This window comes from Rhagoletis zephyria, unplaced genomic scaffold, assembly GCF_001687245.7.
Source record: "Rhagoletis zephyria isolate East Lansing unplaced genomic scaffold, Rhagoletis_zephyria_1.1 Rzeph_scaffold_00078, whole genome shotgun sequence".
NCBI classification, from domain to species: domain Eukaryota; kingdom Metazoa; phylum Arthropoda; class Insecta; order Diptera; family Tephritidae; genus Rhagoletis; species Rhagoletis zephyria.
The window spans coordinates 318,755-340,823 of NW_016157162.1; the positions used below are offsets into that span (position 1 = coordinate 318,755).

The following is a 22,069-nucleotide window of genomic DNA, read 5'->3' on the forward strand; positions in this document are numbered from 1 at the left end:
GACTCAATGTAAAGGGAGGTCCTGATTATCGTTTGGCTAACAGAGTACATACCTTCCTCCCTTTTTGATGTCACAGTCTTGAGTAGAGTGTTTACTGCTTCTTTAATATTTTAATATTGGGAGAGAGTGATTTTTGTTTCTTTACTTGAACTCCAGACTTTCGGGTTTAAGTAATTTTGGAAGTAGATCTTCCCGCCGTCTTACTTCAAGTATGTAAGTATAAGTAGGTTCATACTTGTAAAATCGAACCTTAAAATTTTGTATAAAACTAAGGACTACTAAAAAATTATCAAAATTTTTGACTTTTGATCAGATTTTTTTTACAGCGAACTAGTAATCGGACAAAACTAAAATGAGAGAAGGATATTCAAGGAAAATTTTAAAAATAAAATTCTTTGTTATTTTTTCTTCAGAAAAGTTTTAATTAAATTGTTTGCATTAGAGAGGTAAAACGGTAGGCATTAAAATGATTTTTTGTTTGCGGAAATATTTCTTCAAGGATAATTTAGGATAAGCTTTAAAATAGCATTTTCTGTAATTTTATCTTCAGGAAATTTTCAATTTTTAGTTAAAATGCTTGTATTGGAGAGAAAAAATGTTAGCTATTAAAATGATTTTTTTTTTTGCCGAAATATTTAGTTTTTCTTCAAGAATATTCAGGGCTGAGCTTTGAAATTTATTTTCTGTAATTTTTTCCTCAGAAAATTTTTAATTAAAATGTTTGGATTACAGAAAAAAGTAGTAGCTTTAAGTATTAATTTTTTCATTTGCGGTAATATTTGGTTTTTCTCCAGGAATACATTTTCAAGGATACATTTTCAAATTAAATTTTCGGTAATTTTTTCATTCTTGCCTTCAAATAAACATACTTTTCTAGCGCCCCATTCTGTCATGGGCCCATTCTCATTGAGCAGCATAATACCACTCGGGTGGCAAAAGCATGCGCCTGTATTTGTGAGTATGAGCAAGTGTAAGAAAATTTGCAACGCACCAACGCAGGGGTTGCGAATGCCTACAGTCGCCGAGTCAGTTGCTGGGTACATCTTAAACGTTGCGGACGCATTTCCGGTAAACGGAAAATAACGGGACGTACGCTTAGTATACCATATATAATCAACAAATCATAGACACACAAACGCACACAGGCAAACGTGGATACAGTAAAAGAGGCAGTGTAGTGCATACATTGAGACTGAAAAAATTTAATCCATTGTCAAGTTGCGTTGATATTCATCGGCGGCTGGACATCGTTGCGGCAAATTTTGCATTTTTCAATGCTTCTTAATTGTTTTATTTTGTAAACAATTTTCATTTTATTTGCAAAATGTAAGAGAGAAATAGTTCGATGGCGAAAAATATTATAGTGAAATTGTGTGGAAATGAGAAAAATGTGAAAGAAACAAGAAATTATTTGAAAGCGAATTGGCTGAAAAGTGGCTGAAAATATTTAGAAAATTGCTGGAAATTGGATTTTAATAAACGGCTAGACGCTGCTTAGGAGTGTATATGTGCATTTGTGTGTGTGTTTCGGCTGCTGTGCGACAACGGAAACGGAAGGCGGGTGTGTGCGGCGAGCACATTGGAGACAAGAACGAACGGCGGAGTGCGAAGAGTGTGTGTAAAGGTGGAAAATGTGTAAAATTTGTGGAAAATATTGAAGCTGTTGAAAGAGTGAATGTGGCTGGCATTGAAGCGTTGATGTTTGCTATGTTTATTGGACAAGAATTTTGGAAGTAAAAAGCAAGAAAATACGATTGGTGAATTTTTATTTCGGATGAACTAAAATACATAATTTTTTTTTTCCAAAAGATAGTGATTTTAGTAGCTGAAAATCACTTGAAATCCGCGAAAATTGTGTTTGCTATAAAATTTACGTTTGTGCATAAAATAATTCGCGTCGAAATTTGAAGATTACAATTTATGTATTCGTATTGATTTGGGCACGTGTGCCTTGCGAAATGTGCATATACACAGTTGATGTAAAAATATGTGCGTTTGTTCCATAAGTTTGTGCAAAAATGTACATACATATGTGTGTATGAAAAAATTGATACAGCACAGAAAATTCCGACAGAATTGAATATTTCTGGGGAGAAGACGAAGAAGAGGAATTTTCACTACCAACAACAGTAATAACTTAACAAGCAAGCGTGTAAAGCAACAAAACCAAATAATTCCAACAATACTACGGCAAATAACTACAGTAGCAACATTAAAGCAACAAAAACAATTACAAAAAAAGAAGCAACAACCCCCATCACCAAACTACCCTTGCTGCATACGTACTTACTCATAATCAAAGTGAGCTAGATCCCCCCACGTCACCACCACCACCACCACCACCGTCGCCATCAAAATCGTCTTTTGCTTGAACGCGTCTGCCAACAAATAACTACCCAAACCCACCAAACCAACGCGCTGACACACGCTGCAGAGATATAGCGCGCATCCTGTGAGCATCCTACATATATACATACATATGGATGCACGTGTGTTTGTGCCAACAAACAGTCAATCAAAACGCAAGCAGTGAATCAAGCAACCCCCCAAAAGCAACGCCAAATCAACCGGCACTTTAAGCGCACAAAATCGGAAGCTCACACACACTCACACACCCCCTAAGGCGGGCGCGCGTACTCTCTTTCTCTCTGGCGTTCGAGTGCTCTCAACGCGGGTGGCGCTCTTTATTGACGGGCTTGAAAGCCACACAAAAAAGAAACATTTAATATTTGATAACAAAAACAAAAACAAAAACACTGTAAGTGCAGTCACAACAAAAACAAAAGTGATGAAAAAATAAACAAACAAGTTGCGGAAATGAAAATTGTAAGCGGCAAACGGTAAACAAACAGAAATCAGATAGCAGAGCAGAAAGCCGAAAAGAGGTAAGCAGGAGGCGTTTGGCAGCAAGCCAGCCAGGAAGCTAGGCAGCCAGGCAGCAGCAGGAGCAGCGTTTGTGTGTGGAGGCAGCAAAGTGGCAGCGGAGTGGAGAAGCGTTTACAACGGCAACTATTAAAGTTTTCTGCTGTCGTTATCGTTGTTGTTGTTGTTGTTGTTGTCAGACGTTGTTGCCCACGTTTCCGCTTTGGCACTGAAACAATAAGTAAAAGGATATGAAGGATATAGTAACTAGAATAATAATGATGATGATGCGATGGAAGCTGCAGAATTCGCAAAGGATAAGGTAAATGATGCCGCATTCCGGCACAGCTAACAAAATATACACACAGCCAAACAGAGCGCACATAAAAATAGATGCAAACGTCCATTTAGGGTAGCACTTAAATTTCAACAACTAAGCTTGGTACGGGACACCAGGAAAAATCAACTTCATAGCAAACCGCTATTCTATTTGGTTGTTCCACGTACAAAATAAAGACATCCACAAAAATTTTTAAATTTTACAAAATTTTTTAGTAATCGCTTAAATCGGTTTAAAAAAATTTAACCTTTTTTTTAATTTTCACTTAAGATCTGATAAATTTTACAATATTAACTATTGAAACTTATTCATATAAATTCATAAAATCGTTTAGTTATGGTTGGCCAAAGTCAACATTTTTCGAACCCTGTTGGCGACCCAAATTTTTATTTTTTTTTTAATATTTATTTATTTTAATTTTTTTATGGTTTTGTTTTATTTGTTTTATACGTAGGACAGCAAAATAGTAAACGGGTTTACCATGATATTGATTTTTGGGACCCCCCCAGTACATATACGTAAACAAATGGTAGATATCCTACAGGAAAGGTTTATAGTTATAAACTAAAATACTAACAGTTTGCTTTTAGGCGCAACTAGTGACAATTGAAATACTATGTAGTCGCGGTATGTCGGTGGACAAGGTAGTTTTCCCCACTCTGCACCAGCTAAAGTTAGGTTAGCTTACTTCTACTCGGATATATTGCCCTAACCGAGGATACTTCAAGGAGAGAAAACATAAATAACAAAGGTTTTCATCTGGTAAACCACTTGCTATCCCAAATAAAATAAGGCAACTCCAAGAGTTCAATCTCCGATACGTATATCTGCTAGACTGATGAAGAAGCGTGACCCTAGGTTTTTGAATCGCCACGACTGTAGGCCCGAATATTCAAAGTGGGCATACTTACCGCGGAAGCTTGTGCAACGATAACTCGTTGGCATTCGCCAGTTTTGAAGTCATCATATTAATACTCTGACTCGGCAAGCCTGAGACCGAGGAAGCGGGCAGCGTTGACGGGCGCAGTCCAGAGTGCTTCCGGAGTCAGAGTTGCCGGGTTGTACATGCGAAGAGATGTTGGTGGTTGCGTGGACCTTGCCCGCATGCTGGGCAGTTGGTTGCCACTTCTGAATTCGGCCGAGAGAGATGGCAGTTAAGTAGCGGATCGTTGCAAAGCAGTGCGTTGTTGAGTTGGTTTCCACGGTAACATCGCACGAGGAATTGCTTCGATAATATGGTGTTGTGTTCCTTCACCGCCAGTATCTGGCATGTCCTCGCTCCTGCCGACCACATTGGCGCTGTGTAATTTCCTATTTGTTTTGTAAGTCGTGAGTCGGCTAGCGATTTGTGGACATTGTTTCTGGCTGGTAATTTTTTTCAGGTTGCTGAAGCGTTTGCAGAGCAGGAGAAAAGACTGCCAACGTTACTTCCAGGATTTTAGAGTGGTTGATTGTCGGTGTTTTGGGGCTATCAATGAAGATGTTTAGTTCGAGCCTCATCTCTTTGATCCAAATGCTGTCGATGCTTGGGTCCGTTATCATTATCGGACAATCAACAGCAAAGCACACTAAGCTGACTACAGATAGTGGCGAAGAGGGTATTGCCATGTAGATATTAAACAGTGCGCGGCTAGGACTTTGCACTGCGGAATTTTACTGATCCTTGTCGTCCACACATATAGCTGGTTATGTACCGTTTCGTCTTCGCCAGGTCAACTGCGACTAGGACCGTGATGACGGTAAGAACACTTACTGAAGATTTTGAATTGAGTTTCAGAAGGGTCTCCGCCATTTTCCTATGTACTGGCGGCCATATTGGCCTTGATACCTCGTTTTCCCGACAGTCGCCCGGAACGACCCAGATTTATATCTGGCCAAGGGAAATCACTGCAGCATCATTCCCCAAAAACTCTTTGGGGTATTTGCTTGAGGTTGAGATGGTTCAGAATGCTTCCAGTTTTCTTTTTTTTTATATGACACTACAAACGATTTTTAGCTTGGACCGATAACTGCCTTTCTCCTTTGGGAAGTTACACCATATTTTGTGTTCCTGCAGGCACCGGCTCCTTGCTCTATGATTGAACCATCAATGGAGATGGATTACCACAATCTTCAATTGTTAGACCTTCGTTCTATCATTCACCATTCACCAGTTGGAAACCATACTGAAGTCCCAAACCGGCATAATGTTGGACTCTAAATCAACTTTGATTTCGTTACGCGGTATTTTAGGTGTGCCCGAAGTTGGTTGGTTTCCATAAATGTTCCTACGATCTCAGAACTATAAACGGTCTTCACAAATCGACATGGTCGATATTGCCGAGCGGACCAATCGCATAACAGAAAATTTTTCGAAAAATTGTCGTACTGGTAGGCTGCCGTATCAGCTCATACCAATTAATTAACTAGTCAGTTTTTACCAGTTAATCTACTAGAATATTGCTGATAGGTTTCGGCTTTTTCTTGCAGGCTAGTAATACATGTTTGCATATTTATATTGGCATACAAATGAATTTGTGCACAAATAGTATATCCTTACATTTTGGGTAGGCCGTAGCAACTCTGCGTCTCTAATGTGTAGTAGAGTAGTACTTCTATAACAACTATTCCCGCAGCAGCTAATAGGTAAAGAGTAGCTGAGGAGTAGCGGGGTGGGGAGGGTGTGGTAGTTTGCTGGCACTGCAGGCGTTCGTTCTTTTAGTGGGTCGTTAAAGGAAAGGCGCAGCTGCACACAGCGCAACACATTGAATTGACGTCGCATCGTATGGCATGGCAGCAGGCATGGATGGCAGCTTTTGCATTGAATTTTTCTTATCAGCATAAAATGCTCCCTGGAGGCTTTTCAGCTTTTCAACTACACAGCAATGACAAGCGTCGTAACAGCAACAGCAACAAAAACAGCTTTTACGAGCCAACTACAGTGACGAGCAAAACTGTAACATGGAGTAACACTTTTTATTTCAGCTGTCGCTATCTTTCCAAGTTCTAACTATATTCATACTGTTGTTGTATATTTTTATTGGTACATCTTTGCCTCCTCTGTCATAACGATTTGAGGTCAATTCAACAACATTAACAAAACCAGCAGACAAAAATGTAAATTAAGGCAAATGTTACAGTTTTGCACTCACATATTTTTAATAACTTTTTGACAATTTTCACAAAAAAAAAGAATTATTAACACAATGTTCAGTATGCTTTTGCTTTATTTAGTTCCTGGTTGCAATTTGGCATACCTAATGTGTATGTCTGTAAAAATTCTGGAGGTATAGCCTCCCATATATCCTTGGTGTGCTTTCACNTAAATACATACATACATACATACATAAATACATACATACATACATACATACATACATACATACAATGTATTTAGTGTAATTTTGCAACATAGATAGTGTTCGTCTAGCACACATAGGCCCATAGACACACACAATAACACATACATGTATCCTTTTGTATCCTTGAGCCACCCGCTTTACGTTGCTTGCCGCCACCGCCTTTATTTTTGTGCTCTTCCTCTATTAGTGAACTTCAGCTTGTACTTTTCTATTCGTACATTAATTTGAAATTTCGCCAACACAAAAGATAAATACAAATCTGTATCCTCTCTTAGCCAAAGCGCAGTGAGCAGCACAATTTCTAAGATTTCATTCTGCCTTTATTATTTTTATTTTTTATGCGACTGATGTTGTTTGTAGTGCCATTTCTCGGATGATCTCTTGCCTGGTTGATGATTATGCCGGGATTTGAATGGCAACGGATAATGATGGCATGCAATTGCAAATGCGCCCCAATAGTGTAATCAAAATCCACCCAAAAGTATACAAAATACTTGGCAGGGATAAGGGATAAAGGATAAGGGCCTATTGCACAGTTGGGAGCACATTTAAAGAAAGCGAGTTTAAAGCATAACTCAACCGAGTGTAAAGTTCAAGGAAAGCAATAAATAGGCAAATTAATTTATGTATTTAGAATTGACTGGCGTAAATTTCAATAATCGTACAATACGATTGGAATAAAATTCCGTTTTATTTGACCAATTTAATTCTACTCGAAATTTGTTTCAAAAGTAAAATATTGTCTGTTGCTACGCTAAATAAGATTGCTCGTCTTTCGAGACCAAGAAAGTATTAAGCCAAATTTTAATACCTTCAACTGAAGTGAAGCGTACTCCCGTAAGAGCGTTCTGCATCGAACGTATCAATTAGCAGTCTGATGGTGCAAGGTATGGGCTAGAAGGCTAGAAGATGTCTTAAGACTTCTCATCCGTTACCATCGATATAAGTTTTGACCACTTGTGCGACATATGACCGATCATTTCATGGTGGAAGAGCAATAACGCATGCCTGATTGCATAAGTTTTTGTCTGTAGAGAGCCTCGACGATCATCTAACCACTTTTCAGTTGCTTATGATACAGGACTCCCTTCTGGCCAAACCAAATGCAGAGCATAACAATGCTGGCATAAATATTTTCCTTCCATTTTTCATCGCCGGTGATAATACAATGCAGAACCGAGTTCGTTTTATACCGTTGAAGGAGCATTGGGGAAACAGTGGCATGTGGCTTTAGTTCGTCAGGCACACAGTTTCCGATTTTCTGGGTCATACCAATGGCTTTCAGTGGAAAAACTGGCAGCCGCTGCCCAAAAAAAAAATATGTTGTCCACACTTTGATGAAATGAAACATTGTATGGTATTCGTAAAAACTACTGGTGCCCTCTGTTGACAATTCTTTAAAACATACTTGCATACTATGGGTAAAGAACTCGACGTAATACTCTTCTTCCGTTAGGGCTTTTCAATGCGTTTTCCAGTTAGTCCGAGGCTTAAAACATGGGAGGACAGAGTGCTGTGGTTTCATTTTCAATGACTCTGTTGCTGTGTCTCAGGCCGTTTTTTTGTAGATGAGTTTCATATACGACAACTATGCTTGTCATCACAGCCGTTAATTTAGAAATGCCCCTCCTTTGCTAAAGTTGATTTTTCAACGAAATCGGGGTTCAATTCCAAACCATCCGAAGCTCAATAACAAAACAAACCGCGTTGTATATGGTCATTAAATTTGATCTTATAGGCCAGCTCTTATAACATCGTATGCCTAAATCGCGATGCAAAAATTCGATAAGCTGAAGTCTGCGCAAAACCCAGTTTGAGGAATTGAGTGCTTCGTTGAATAGTTTCACCGACTGCGGCGATGTTTTTAACTAATCTGACATTACTTTAACGCACGGGTGCTGGCTAATTATTTGCCGAATTGGTCGTCTCGAATTAGGTCATCAAACGTTAGAGAGTCGACTTAAGGGGGCCACCGCGTCTGTCATAAAATGGGAGCTACTGAAGCTACGTTTGGTCTAACGAATAAAATTGAATCATTTGGTTGATTGGACATACGACGTTAATACAACAGCGCCGTCATAGGCTTCCAGCATCATAAGTAAGCTAATACGGCAATCATTTTCGTATGCGGCAGTGTATACTTTTTATGGATTAGGCACAAGTTCTTGGGGTTTTTTTCTTTCGAGAGCTAACTGGGACACGGAACTTGATATACCGGCCTGAGATAATTTGTTCACAGATGGCTGAGAAATGGAAACCGGAGTCGGAGCAGATGTTTTCATCATATACCAGAGTACCAGGTCTGCCCATCAGTCTTAAAGCACCTTAAAGTCAAGTGAGTTGCCATTTAACGGGCCCTTTATGGCTATAGTGAAGCTGCTAATGAGTAAGCCATATCGGCGATCCTGCTTTAATCGGGAGCAGGATGACCATACGAGGAGCATTTGGGTTGACAGTCTTCCTCAGCTATTTAGTCAATGCTACGGAATAGTAAATATGGCGAACTACTTTAGGGCCTTAATTTTCATCTAGAAGTCTTGTTCAGATTCGTTGCAGGCATAGAGCGAAGTTTAACTTGCTGTTGAAAAAATTAAACAGTGAGCCATGTTCAGGCCTGTAAAATGGGTGACCATTTATTTCGGGGATGACTGTAAGATATCAAGATAGGCTTTACTCATAACGAAGGGTGGATCCAAAGGGACACTACTCGATCTTGCTTATTCCAAAGAAAAACCAATAACCTTCAATAAACGTTCCAAAGTTTTGCCTGCTCTCATTTAACAATTATCCGTTCCATAACGCACAAAGGAAGGTGGAGAAGAATTGTTAGCTCAAATTACATTAAATTATTACAAGGCACAGGGCATGTAAGCAGTTTCCTTAACTGAGTAGTTTGTGGCTTTTAAAATCAGTGCAGAAAGTATACTAAATAGTATGTACAACTAGTTGGCGCAAGTACCCCTAACTATTTTGTATTTACTATGTATTTACGTACATACACACATACCTATGTATGTATGCATTTATGCAGGCGACACCGGATATTCAGATACTGTTACACAATACTTTGGTATCCGAGCCGTGCGTGTTCAGCGTTGATTGGTCTACATTGCACTATACATACGGTGACCAGATTTCTGAGGGCAAAAATCGGGACATTTGTAAAGCATCGAATCCAAACGCACAGTTTTGTTTTTAGAATAAAAAGGCTTAATACAGTTTTATTTAAAGCAAAGCAAAGAGAAAAAAAACTTAAAAATGTTTATTATTTTTTTATGAAAATATAACTTACTATCTAAAAAACATGTAAATCACTCTGTAACTTCATCAGATTTGTAGAACATTTATAAAAATTCGACTAATTTTAATAAATTTTCATCACAATTTTCTAGCATTGACTGTAGTATGCAGTTTTGTAGCCCATTAAATTTTAGTATAATAAAGTAAAAGTTAGAAGAAGCTTGGACCGACCATCGATTTTTGGCAATTTTTTGTTGGCGCATTTTCTTCCATACACATTATTTTCAAAAATTTTGTTGTATGGGGAAAATGAGCAATTTGCACTTTGAATTGAATGGGTTCAAAAACTGCATACTCAGCCACTCTATCTACAGCTTATGTTTTTCATATGCACGATTTTATGAGAGCATTAGTATTATTTTTTATAATTTTATTAACTATATTTTTAATAAGGATACGCTCTGTGTTTATGGCTCACTTATATTCTATGTCCTTTGTGATAATGAAAGTTCTGCCTCGTTTGTACGAAAATTTGTTTTTGGGCCAGAGTACAGGGAGAGTCTTAGTAAATGAATAAAGAAAACAATGAAAATCGGACCTTAGTCAGGAGATTTATACGTCTCGAATTTGAAAAAATTTTCAGCAGGACAATTTTCTCAAAATCGGTACTGTCCCGCCAAAATCGGTGCGAATGGTCACCGTAACTTTACATACGCTCCTACGAGTTTAGCCCCCGCAATTTGATTGTGTTTCAGCCAGTTTGACTCCAAGTTGGCCTGCCTGCGTTGCCTTCGCACGTCTCCGCATATCCGCCTGTCGACCACTTGATATGAAAGGCTGACAGAACTGGAACAACGCCAGTTATTGTCTCAAACTCAAAGGGCTGTGAAATAAAGTTAGTGGGGGAGTTACAATAACCACATACCTATATACATACACATATACATACATACATACACACATTTGCAAACAATGTAAAGAAATTGAAATTCATTTTATCAGTCTGTTTTGGTTGTACATAATTTTGCATGAAGCAATTTCAGTGGCTACAGCGTTGAACATTTGAAGGATGATATGATGAGAAGGATTTATTGCATAATTTATACAGACATCAATCATTTATGGGAAAAAATCAGGCCAATGAGTGATAGCGGATGCGTGGGAAAGCAGGTTAGGCATTTTCCTCAGAATAAATGACATTTAAATCTCCAATTACAACATTTGAATTTGCGTTAAGGAATTTTCAGGAGAGAAATACAGAATTTGGTTAATTTCCATTTATCGTTAAGGATATAAAGGGTTTATTTTAAAATATCATAATGAAGTATGTCCGTATATTTTTAAGTGGTATATGGGATTTGTTGTATTTATGGTTTTTGGTAGATAATGCAGTTCATTTCTACATTACATTGCTGTTATTTAGTTATGATTTGTTAATGAGAACCTTCTGAAACCCGCAACATCACAATTTTATCATATCTGTAACAACGGAAAAAATTGTCAGGACAAAAGTAACCGTAGCCTTATGGAACCCTTAAATTTACTGGTCTGGGAAAATATTTTTGCGAAAATTGGGGTCGATTCGGTCGAGACAGCTGAAGCACTTCGTCTGCAATGCGATGGTTAGTTAGTTCTTGGTTTTTCCCAACCAAATGCTGTTGGTTTTGGAGTTGTAGATGAAGTCTATTTTGTGACATTTTACACAACGCCCGAGGACGAGGAAGCTGGACAGTAACATAGGTGGTTTTCCAGTGAGCCTGTGGAGTTACCTTCGTCATATGCTATGCTTTTTTCCTAAGAGGCACAACTCAAAATTACACGTTTGCCAGAAATTGCGAAAAACTATTTCTTGCAACAACAATCCCACGCTCATCCAGTTACACTTACACAAGATACAACGAATACACAGAAGCGCGAATTCCACTACTATATTTTTTGCCTGTAGAAATACTACCGAAATTCGTAAAGATTAAAAGATGAAAAATAACCTTTTAAAAATTATGTTTAGACTTTGAAAGATGAATAAATTAAATTAAATTTTTTAACCATTTTAATACGTAATTTAAATTTTTACGAAAATGTAGCTGCCATCAATATTGAATGAATATTCTATTTATAATATTTAGATTTATGCATTTGAACATACACTTGTGGTCAGCTGATTAAGTTAAGTGACATTTTTACCAGTTTTGGTTATTTTTCTTTTGTTTATTTACATTTCAAACTTCTTATAAAAAGTTATAAAAATTCAACAAACTTTAACAATTACATCTACAAAATTTTAAACATTTTTATTTAAAATTTTTTTAAAACTTTTAAGTACCTATGCAGTTTTATAATTTAAGAAGGTTAAAGTGCAAATTTTATAACGCTAGAAAATTGCGTTGATTTTTGATATTTTTTAACTGACGGTGCTAGGCATTTTCCTCCATATAAAAGTAATTGACGAATGGGAGTAAATGTTCAATACCAAGGTTAAAATTTTTGGGTGTAATTGGTAATGTTTGTTAAATTTTTATAAATTTTGTACGAAGTTTGAAATGTGAATTTATTTTATAAAAAAATTATAGACATAAGACAAAAGAAAAATAGCCAAAACGGGGCAAAATATTACTTAACTTAATCAGCTGACCACAAGGGAACATATGTAGATACTTTTATATTTAGCAATTATATAAGTATGTGTATTAGAGGGCATCGCTCTCCATACAAAAAACGGAACTTTTCTCCAAAATATATTAGAAAAATATTATGATTTACGTTAGTTGGAGCGATTTGAAAATACCTTCAAAAATTTAGTTTTTCATGAAAAAATTTCGTTAAAGAAATATTTTTTGCAGAAAATCACTTCAGATAATGTTTAAAAACTTCATCAAAATATACCTAATCCTTTTTTTTTCTTGGTGAGGCACTCTAATGTACAGTGGACTCAAACATGTTGACTTTTTTTTAAATACTCATAATCTTTTTCGAGTTAAATTTGGTTTGGTTATTTTTCAATAAAGATATTGTCCAAGCTTTAAGAAAAACTATATACAGTGACTCAAACAAAAGGCCACCTGTTGATTTTTATAAATATTCGTAATGTTTTTCGAGCTTTTTTTCTATAAAAATTTCGACCGAGCTTTAACCAAAACTATATAAATCAGTTTCAAACTTTATACAAAATTTTTGAAAATTCTCATTAATATTTCAACACTATTGTGTATGCAGTTTTAGAGCTTATACAATTTATCTGTTGAAGTGCAAGTTTCAATCGGCTTAAAAATTGCATTGATTTTTAATCATTTTTTTTTTTTGACCGCCTTTGCATACCTCCTTGCCTTGTATAACAAGGGCAATTTATGAAAACTGGCGTTGAATTTTGCAGACCGTTCGTCTTCCGCACTTAATTCAATAAGAAATTCATGCTTATATGGAAAAAAGTGCAAAAATCCGCCGACAACAAAAAATTATTAAGAATCGGTGTAGTTTTTTAGCCGCTTGAAACTTGCACTTCATTAAACTAAAACTAAATAGGCTAAAAAATTGCATATTTACCAAAAACTGTTCGAAAGATTCAGATTTAAAAGTTAAAATTTTGATAAAAATTTGTTGAATTTTCCTAAATTTTGTATAAAGTTTTAAACTGTTATGTATATGGTTTTGGTTAAAGCTTGGGCAATATTTTTATAGAACAAGTAATTTTTAGCAAAAAAACGACTTAAAAAAGGAACAGTCCAGCGCCTTCGTCTTGGTCTGCAGGCTGTATCGGAGATACAGCCGCTATATTTAANAGTATGGGACTAACTTTCCGATGGAAAAAGAATTATCGAAATCGGTTGACGTGGTCCAAAGTTATGCGTAACATACATAAAAAAAAAACAAATATTCCGACGAACTGATAACCTCCTCGTTAAAAATAACAAACCAATTTAACTGGAAAAACATTATGAATATTCAAAAAAATCTACACGGGGTCACTTGATTGAGTTACTGTATACACTATGTACCTATGCCCATATGTGACTCAGAAACCTATATTATGAGTACCTTCATGCCTATTTCTTTAAAATTTTCTTCTTCAGTTCTTTGGTGCAATATTTGACGAAATCCGTCCATTGTTGTCAACATATACAGGAATAAAAAACAGAAAAAATACAATTAAGCAATGCTGAAGTCAATAACTAAGTGATAAGAGTTTGGTATTCTACAAGAAGCAAAGAAGTAAACAAAAAAAAACCCAAAAGTAAAAATTAAGTTTCATCGAATAAATAGCAGCCACACAAAAAAACCGGACGCGATGTTCGGCTCGAAATTACGTTCATGGATGGAGAACCACATTGGGCGCCCGCGAAAGAAGGGCGCCAAAAATAAAACTGCAAATAGGTAAAATAAAAATTCAGCACGCAAACCGAATCAGTTCCCAGCTTTTACTTTGTCATCGCAGCTAACAAAAACTTATTTTCTGTCTTTCCTTTCGTTTTTTCTGCATTTTCCTTTTTTCCAGCGCTGCCAGTGCCGCCAATGCCGCTGGCTGTAGTCACGAGGCATATCAGCATCAAAGCAGCAACAGCAACAAGAAGTTATCCAGCGCCCATTCGAGCGCTATTTTTACGCTTCATCACGCGCACGGCAATGGCGCGCCGTCTACGTCAACATCAATCACTGCCAACAACTCGTCTGTGTCCGCGGCCACATCTGCGGCACCGACAATGACAACGGTAATGGTAGCGCCCGGCGCGATGTCCTCATTCAGTGCTAATCATCACATTGGAGGCGGAGGTGGAGGTGGTAGCGGCGGTGGCAGTAGTGGCTGTGGCAGTGTCATTTCGAGTCCAGTCAGACGACGTGAAGTCTCGCCTATTCAAGGCCATGTAAGTCGCTGAAAGAATGTTGAGGGATAATGGCCCACTTAGACGTCCATGCTGTTGGTTGTCTAATTGGGTCTGGGTAGCGCATTTATTTATTTATTTTTATTTTTTTGGTTTGATTAGTGCACTATGCTATATTTCACTTTCCTTTTTTTTGTTTTTTTTTCTTCCTTCTAAAGACTCAGAGTCGCTACGGTTGGCAGTCGCCGGATCAGGAGACGGTCACTTCGCCAAAATCCGACAATTTCCTGTATGCGCCACAACACCGTGTTCGTAGTCAATCACATCACTCCAACTACAACTGCAGCCATCAGCAACATCCTTATACGGCGCCTAATAGCAAGGATAATTCAAGTGATGATCGCTCATTGCAGGCAAAGTCATACACACCAACGTACGGTCATCACTTGCAACCACTACAGCACCCACAACATCAACCACACCAGCAGCAGCAGACACAGTTGCAACCAAATACTCTGCAACAGCAACAACAACCACATCCCGCAGATTGTTCATCATCATCAATCTCGTCGTTGTCATGGTCTACCGGCTCCAAAGAACCTTCAATGAACTCCAGTAGCAATCACAATAACAACAATACTCATCACAGTAGCAGCAATAATAATAGCTCACTATCGAAGCCACAACCCTGTGAGCCAAAAAATATTAGCGCCACCGATTTGCAACATTTCGAGGAAGATCCGAACACTGTACACTACGAGGAAATTCGTACGATTCTACGACACCCCGAGCACTGTAGTTCCAGCTACAATAACACTAATCCTTTCTTAATGCACGAGCGCCCCAAATCCGAACAGCTCACTTCATTTACGCCCGTGCGCTCGCTCTACGCCGATCGTCGTTCGCAAGATGATGCCTCCACGCGTTATGGCCGCCTGTTGCCATCGAAAATTCAAAGCTGCAGCAATTCGAATGACAGTCTGAATGCGAACGCATCGTTGACGTACATTCGGAGCGGCAGCGCTGAGTACATATCGCAACAATACCATCATCCCGGCGCTAGTGCCATGGGCGGCGCCGCAGGCGAGTTTGGCGCAAATCATCAGAGTGGTCACTCTGGCGGTCTCGCGTCGATGCATTGTCAGCGGAGCCGCTTGCGTGGTGGACGTTTTGGTAACGGACATGCTTTGAATGGCGCCCAGCAAGTGGCGGGAGGTGTGGCTGTGGCTGGTGCGCCACTACACAGCCTTTCTTCGCCGGAGAGCGCATACTCTACTGGCTACTCCACCGATGGTACTTCACCAGGTGAGTAAGGCAGCAGACTGCAGAGGAAAGGAGGAGTCCATTTAGTTTGGTAACATACTTATTTTTTATTTCGCCAGGCGCTATTTACACGCCACCGGAATACTACATCAATATGAGAACTGGAACTCATTACTTTCCGAAGAGCGTTAACTCGCTGGCCATTGAGGCGCAGCGTTATAAATTTGGATTAAACAAAATTGAGGAAATGTCGCCGATCGATCCGATGGTAAGTGATTCAGAATTTTTAAAATATTTAAATCATATTTAACTATGTAGTACCTCTTTCACAGTGGAGAGTTAAATGACATTCGGCATTCGACTTACTCCACTGTAAAAGCAGCCTTTAGAGGTTTATTATTATTATGGGAAAATGTAGAGAAAAAATAAAATCTCGAATCTTTTAAAACTCCGTAAAAAATATGTAAAGTTTAAAAAAGCAAAAAACACCATAAAATAATATAGCAAACATCGACAAAAATCTCCGGAATGTCATGAAAATTACCCCGAAAATAGTCCCGAAAGGTCTCGAAAGCATCAGAACGTTTCTAAAGGTCTTAGATAAATGCCAAGAAATTTCCGCTCAAATCTTAAAAACTCTCGGAAAATATTGAAACGTTTCAAAACAACGGGATAAATTACGAGAAGTTCAAACAATTTTCAAACAAGTCGGAAAAACTTATAATCTCCAAAATTTGCCGAAATATGTCTGAAATAGCGGAGAAATTCTGAGAACATCTTGTAAAGTTTCTTCTGATTTAGCTTACCTGCTTTTTGGGCCTGGCGCTTTTTACAACCCAATCAAACGTATTTAGTTAACGACTGTGGAATAGCATCACTAACCATCTCTCGGTGGATTTAATATGGACTCATTATAATTCAAGTATCCTTGGAAATAATGCAGCCGATAAGTCAGAGAGTGTGTGTGAGTAGCGTCACACTCATGGAAATGTGTAAATTCCCAGTTTTAATTAGGAACAAGGGCACCAATTTGATAGATATTGAATACAGCTCTGAGCGTAATCTTATCAAACAGCGGCAACCATGTTGGTCAGTTATACCATAATTCGATATTTTTTTATATCAAAAAAGTACTTAGTTACTAATTGGATGATAAATTCTTTTCGCCTATAATACATTTACCTAAGCTGCCATGAAGCTTAAAGTATAAACTTCCAAGTCATGGTCGCTGTATGGCTGTTAGAGAAAGCTCAGAAAAGCTCCGGCTCGCAAGCATACATATGTAGGCTTTGATCAACACTGATTTAGAAGAAAGACTACCAGCGTAACTTCTTGATCCGTTTGCTAGGTGTAGAGCATTTTTTTTTAGTGGGTGGGTATGATAGTAGGTGAGTATAACTTTGTTATTACTAAGAACATTCCCATCCTGTTTTATATTTCTTATAACTTTGAACATGAATTTCCCACCAATCTATGAAAACTGCATTTGTTAAGTTATATGTGGCGGTTGCACATATGCACATATTTTCCTTAGGTAAAAGCAAGAAAAGTTAAACGTCTTGGGATCTTAAGAGTTTTGTTTGTTATTGCAAGAAAAAGGGCAATCTTTCAATTCCCGCATATGTATTTTTCATCTTCCCACAGCCGAAGACATCCTTCGCCAATGCCTCCGGTCTATACAAACGTGCCGATTCATATGATATGGGCCAGGGCTGTGGCAACAACAACGGCATGCACCACGAACCATTCGTACCACTCGATGCGCCACATGGCATACAACATCCTGGCAATGTTGGACGTCATAGTCCTTTGGCATTGCGTAATGCCATTGTTTTGCCCACCTTAAAAGGGTTTGAATGTAAGTACCTTTTGTTGTGACTTTAAAAGCATAAACAAAGTCATTGACTTCGATAAGCCGAATCATTACTTAATGTCATTGTCAACTGCCTCCTTCCACAATCTAAATCCTGCAAACTTGCATCTCTTCTTCTGCTTACGTGCAGCACCCTCCCCCAGGCAACGTTGTCGCATACGCACGAATCCCTGGTATCTCACAATGGAAGCGAATGCACCAGCAACGGGAAGCGTGAGCGCGCAGAATGTGATAGCATTTTTGCCACCACCACCACCAACACAACCACCGCCGACAGCGATGTCAACAACTTCTGACACGTCGACGATTTCCTCGTCAGCGCACTCAACGATGACGCCAGAGGCGTTAGGCACGCCATTGCGGCAGCCGAAACCGGCTAAGACGTCGTCGACAAGTGGCAGCGCGGGTGACGGACGAAGGGAACTTGATGCCGCAAGCACATCCTCTTCAGGCAAGAGATCTAGCAACGCAACAACAACGGATGGACGTGGCCAACAGACAAGTGACAAGTAAGTAGCCAGGAAAAGGATAAGGTAAAAATAAAAAAAAGCGCAATCGAATACTTCAGTGTGCTGCGCTTTATTGCACATGAGTGTGGTTACTCAGCGTTGAAAAAGAGGACAAACGGTTTGCGGCCAAAAATTAAAAAGTTTCATTCTTAACTGCTACATACTTTATAGGCACAATGAAGGCTTGGTGGTGGGTACTGCTTATGAGTCGAGCGAGAGTTCTTCGTCCTTGACTGAAGTGGAGAATATGCAAAGGTCCTACACGCCCAACACTGTGCGGCGCAAACGTGCCGAGCAGCTGCAGGCAAAGGTGGGACAGCCGCTGGCTGCGATGTTGGCAGGTGTGTGTGTCATAGGCGGCGAACGTGCTGGCGGCGGAAGCAACAGGGAACCAGTGGCGAGTGACGATGATGCCACGCTTAATGAGATGATGGGTAAATTTGATGAGAGTTACGTGTATGAGAAGGAGACTGACATACTGAGGTGCGTTGAAGACACATGCTTTTTTTGATGCAAATACTTATTTATGTATTTGTTGCTCTTTTAATGCCCACATCTATTGCAGCAGCGATTCGGATCCAACGGATTGTCACTCAGACTTGGACACAGGTCAGGATGCCGGAGATGAGTGTGACACCGATGAGCTATTGGACATAGATTTCATTGATACTTCATCTATGCATGAGTTGTCCGAGCGGAAGGAGTTAGAGAGCAATTTGGGTAGCTGCTGTTACTACAAGCAGAGCCCCAAGCGCGGCTCGGTGCGTCAGCACAGTGAAACGCGCGCTTCAGTGCGCTCACGTCAAAATTCTCGAAATACAAAGCACATGCAAGAGGTTGGTGGTGCTGCGATGATAGCGCCTGGTAGTTGTTCGCAACGACGACGCAAGCGTTTTCTAAAGACACGCAAGAAGAGTGCTGAGAATCGTACAGATCGAACTCATTCGCCACATAAGCCACGGCAAACGCGTAGTGTAGGCGGCACACCTGTTTGTGTGCGAAGGCAAAGACATATCACGGCGAAGAATAGGTAAGTGGCAACAGTGTTTGGCGAAGAGCTTAGTGGCTGCCGCGGGGAAAGCGACAGAGAGGGACTTTTAAGTTATTAACTACTCATCAGACTTTGCTCAGCTCTTAAGATCTGCCTCGATTTAAGTGTCTAACATTTCTTCTTGCCTTGCAGAATTTATGAGACCTCACCACTCACTAATCGCTCCAGTTCGCTGGTATTTATGGACGTGCGCGACACTAAACGCTTCATGACAATTGCGGAGAGTGAACGTGCGCTACTGAAAGCAGACTTGGAGGCAGATGTCAAGTACAGACAGCTAATACAGGAAGCCGAATCTATACTCGTCTCCATGAAAAACAGCATGCAGAGGTTAGTACTAAATACGCTGAGAACAAGCTAGCAAATAACCCCATCTTCCTCCGTCTTTCCTTAGTATACCACGCGACACACCCGTTTCTAGTCCACGACGCGTTAATCCGATTGCCAATAAACGCGTGGAAATGTTGAAAAACTGTGAGGCTGATACGCGACGCGAGCAGCTAAAGCAAGCACAACAGCGTTCTCTGGACGCTGCGCAATCGGAGAAACACCAACAGCAACAGCAGCAACAAGAGTTGGCTGCTGCCATCAATCGCCGTATAGATCTGCTGCGACATGCACCAGCTTCTGCGCCAAATAGTCCACGCTTCAGCCGCTGCAGTCCACGTAAAACCCACTTGACGAATTTCATCAATCAGAATGTGCCACCTGAGGTGCCGGTGCGCAAATCGTTGGACGCACAGAAACCGCCACAATCACCGCAGCTGCAGTTAAATGGTCGTCGCATGCAGCATAGCCCAACTGCTACACCCCAGCAACAACGTCGCTTCCGTAGTCAATCGCCAGTGTCGCGTCACAAGCAGAGTGGCAACTTGCAGCGAACAGAAAATTTCGATAGCGATTCAGACACGGAGTCTCAACAGCTGAATGGCGACAACCAGTTCAAGGTCAACGATGTTGCAGCGGTGGATGCAGTGAATCACAATTACTTGCCAGAGTTTGCGCGAATTTCACGCTACAACGAAGCTGATTTGCGCAATCACAATGTTGCAGCTGTAGAGGGTAAAGCAGGCGAAACAGTGGTGCATTGGCAATCGGGCCTAATGCATGCGTGTCCCCAAAGTGAGCCGTTGAAGCGGAAAGTGTATAGTGGCAGTTCGACCTTTGAGCGCATCAAAAAGAGTTTTGACTTAGAGGCGGGTGAGTGTTTGGAAATGAATTTCGATCCCATTTAGTTCGCCAGCTGGTTATTTACTGATTTTTATTTTTCAGAGATACCCAAACAAGCGATGCTAACCAAGATACATAATTTGCGGCGTCGTGAGCGGCAAAACTCTAATCCACGTTTAAATGCGCTTGGCAGTAGTCAGGAACTGCCTGCGCCAACGGCCGATGGCAGTGTTGTTAACGGTGATATTGATTGTGCTGGCTTAACTGCACATGGCGATCATAAAAAGAAAATGATACTCAGCACACTAGCAGATTTGAAACGTAGCTTGGAGACGCAGAGTGTGGAATTGAATGGTCTCAATGATGATTAGAAGCGCGAAAGATTAGTAAAGTAGGCGTAAATATGTACTTAGTTGTAGCTGTAATGCAGTATTTGTAATGCGGAATTGTCCCGGTAGTACTTAGACCTAGTCTTTGTGTGCAATCTAGTTTTAGTAATTTATGTAGTGGAAATGATGCTAAGTGGTGCACAATGCATAGATTAAACAATACCTCGGGAATTCGCCCATAGAAATACATAATTCGATACTTTGTGATTTGTTTAGTTTGCTTTCTTCAGAATGCTATAAAAAACGACTTGCTATTCTTCGATAGAATATGCCACTTTTTCCATATTTGATTTATATCCACTTTGATCTGGTTCATAGGTTGTCTTAATTTTCCTCTGGTCGTAGACCTCAATTGGAGCACTTCCTTGCGCAAGATTATTTGAGTTGCTCTAAACGAGTTAATTTATAAGCCTTGAAGGCTCTTTGGACTCATAAACCATCTTAATCATTACATGAATTCATTCTGTCCTTAAAACATCTCGTACTGAGACTGTCTGCCCAGATTCTAGTCGGAGAAAATAACCTCCGTCCTTTGAATTATGGTAAATTGGCAGTCGCATAATATATTCCACCCACAGAACCTGAAAGTTCCTATTTGGAGCTCTGCTGTTATCCTTTTTATGGTCACAGAAAGGTAATGTAGACCATATGGGCTCCTTTGGGATCCACGATTTGCGAGGGCATCAGCTCTTTCGTTGCCACCAAAATCCTCATGTCCCGGTATCCACCAAAGGGTAACTCTGTTATGTGTGAGAATTTTGCTGTTATCCATACGCCTGGATTTTTGAAAAAGATTTTCGGTAGCTTTATGACGGGATCCTCAAAGAATGGTTTTAAACACAACAAAGTGCATTTGAAGGTCTCCTTGGCTGTGAGTAGCAAAGCGCTCCAGAAAGCTTTATTGTCCATTAATGTGGCTAGAGGTGGTTTCTCTGATGACCTCGGTATGTTAAAATTTAGGATTTTCTGTATTTCACGTAAATTTTCAATACATTTTCGGAAAAATTCGGTATTTTTTTTTTAGACCTTTCAGTATTTTCTTACTTATGTCATGTTTCCAAACAATTTTGGAGGATTTTTGACGTAGAATACGTCTTACCTTAAGGTATGGGGGCTATGTTCAAATGTTGTAGTTGTAATTTTTAGAGCTTCACAAAAACGCTTATTGCACGAGAACTAATAAAGCGATTTCAAAGAAAAGTGTGGCGTTTCAAAGA

The 22,069-nt window shown here is 39.5% G+C and overlaps 1 protein-coding gene across 3 annotated transcripts; it reads left to right on the forward strand.

Moving 5' to 3' along the window:
- The first annotated feature begins 1,048 nt into the window (after nucleotides 1-1,048).
- LOC108373109 (uncharacterized) lies at nucleotides 1,049-21,850 on the forward strand. 3 transcript variants are annotated; one of them, XM_017628958.1, is made up of 12 exons: nucleotides 1,049-3,184; nucleotides 13,851-14,151; nucleotides 14,273-14,639; nucleotides 14,816-15,902; nucleotides 15,980-16,128; nucleotides 17,505-17,718; nucleotides 17,864-18,242; nucleotides 18,414-18,725; nucleotides 18,808-19,272; nucleotides 19,426-19,623; nucleotides 19,688-20,493; nucleotides 20,566-21,850. In XM_017628958.1, the coding sequence occupies exons 2-12, from the start codon at nucleotides 14,066-14,068 to the stop codon at nucleotides 20,832-20,834; spliced, it is 4,332 nt and encodes a 1,443-aa protein (XP_017484447.1). In that variant the 5' UTR covers nucleotides 1,049-3,184; nucleotides 13,851-14,065; the 3' UTR covers nucleotides 20,835-21,850. The 3 variants fall into 3 exon arrangements, with proteins under 3 accessions (XP_017484447.1, XP_017484461.1, XP_017484454.1); XM_017628972.1 differs by having other exon boundaries at nucleotides 18,811-19,272; XM_017628965.1 differs by lacking the exon at nucleotides 1,049-3,184 and adding an exon at nucleotides 3,482-4,941 and having other exon boundaries at nucleotides 20,566-20,834.
- The last annotated feature ends 219 nt before the right edge of the window (nucleotides 21,851-22,069 follow it).

Coding starts and splice junctions, on each gene's coding strand:
- LOC108373109 (XM_017628958.1), top strand. CDS start 14,066: ATGTTCGGCTCGAAATTACGTTCATGGATGGAGAACCACATTGGGCGC. Junction 14,640..14,815: donor TCTCGCCTATTCAAGGCCAT/GTAAGTCGCTGA, acceptor TTCCTTCTAAAG/ACTCAGAGTCGCTACGGTTG. Junction 18,243..18,413: donor GGCCAACAGACAAGTGACAA/GTAAGTAGCCAG, acceptor CATACTTTATAG/GCACAATGAAGGCTTGGTGG.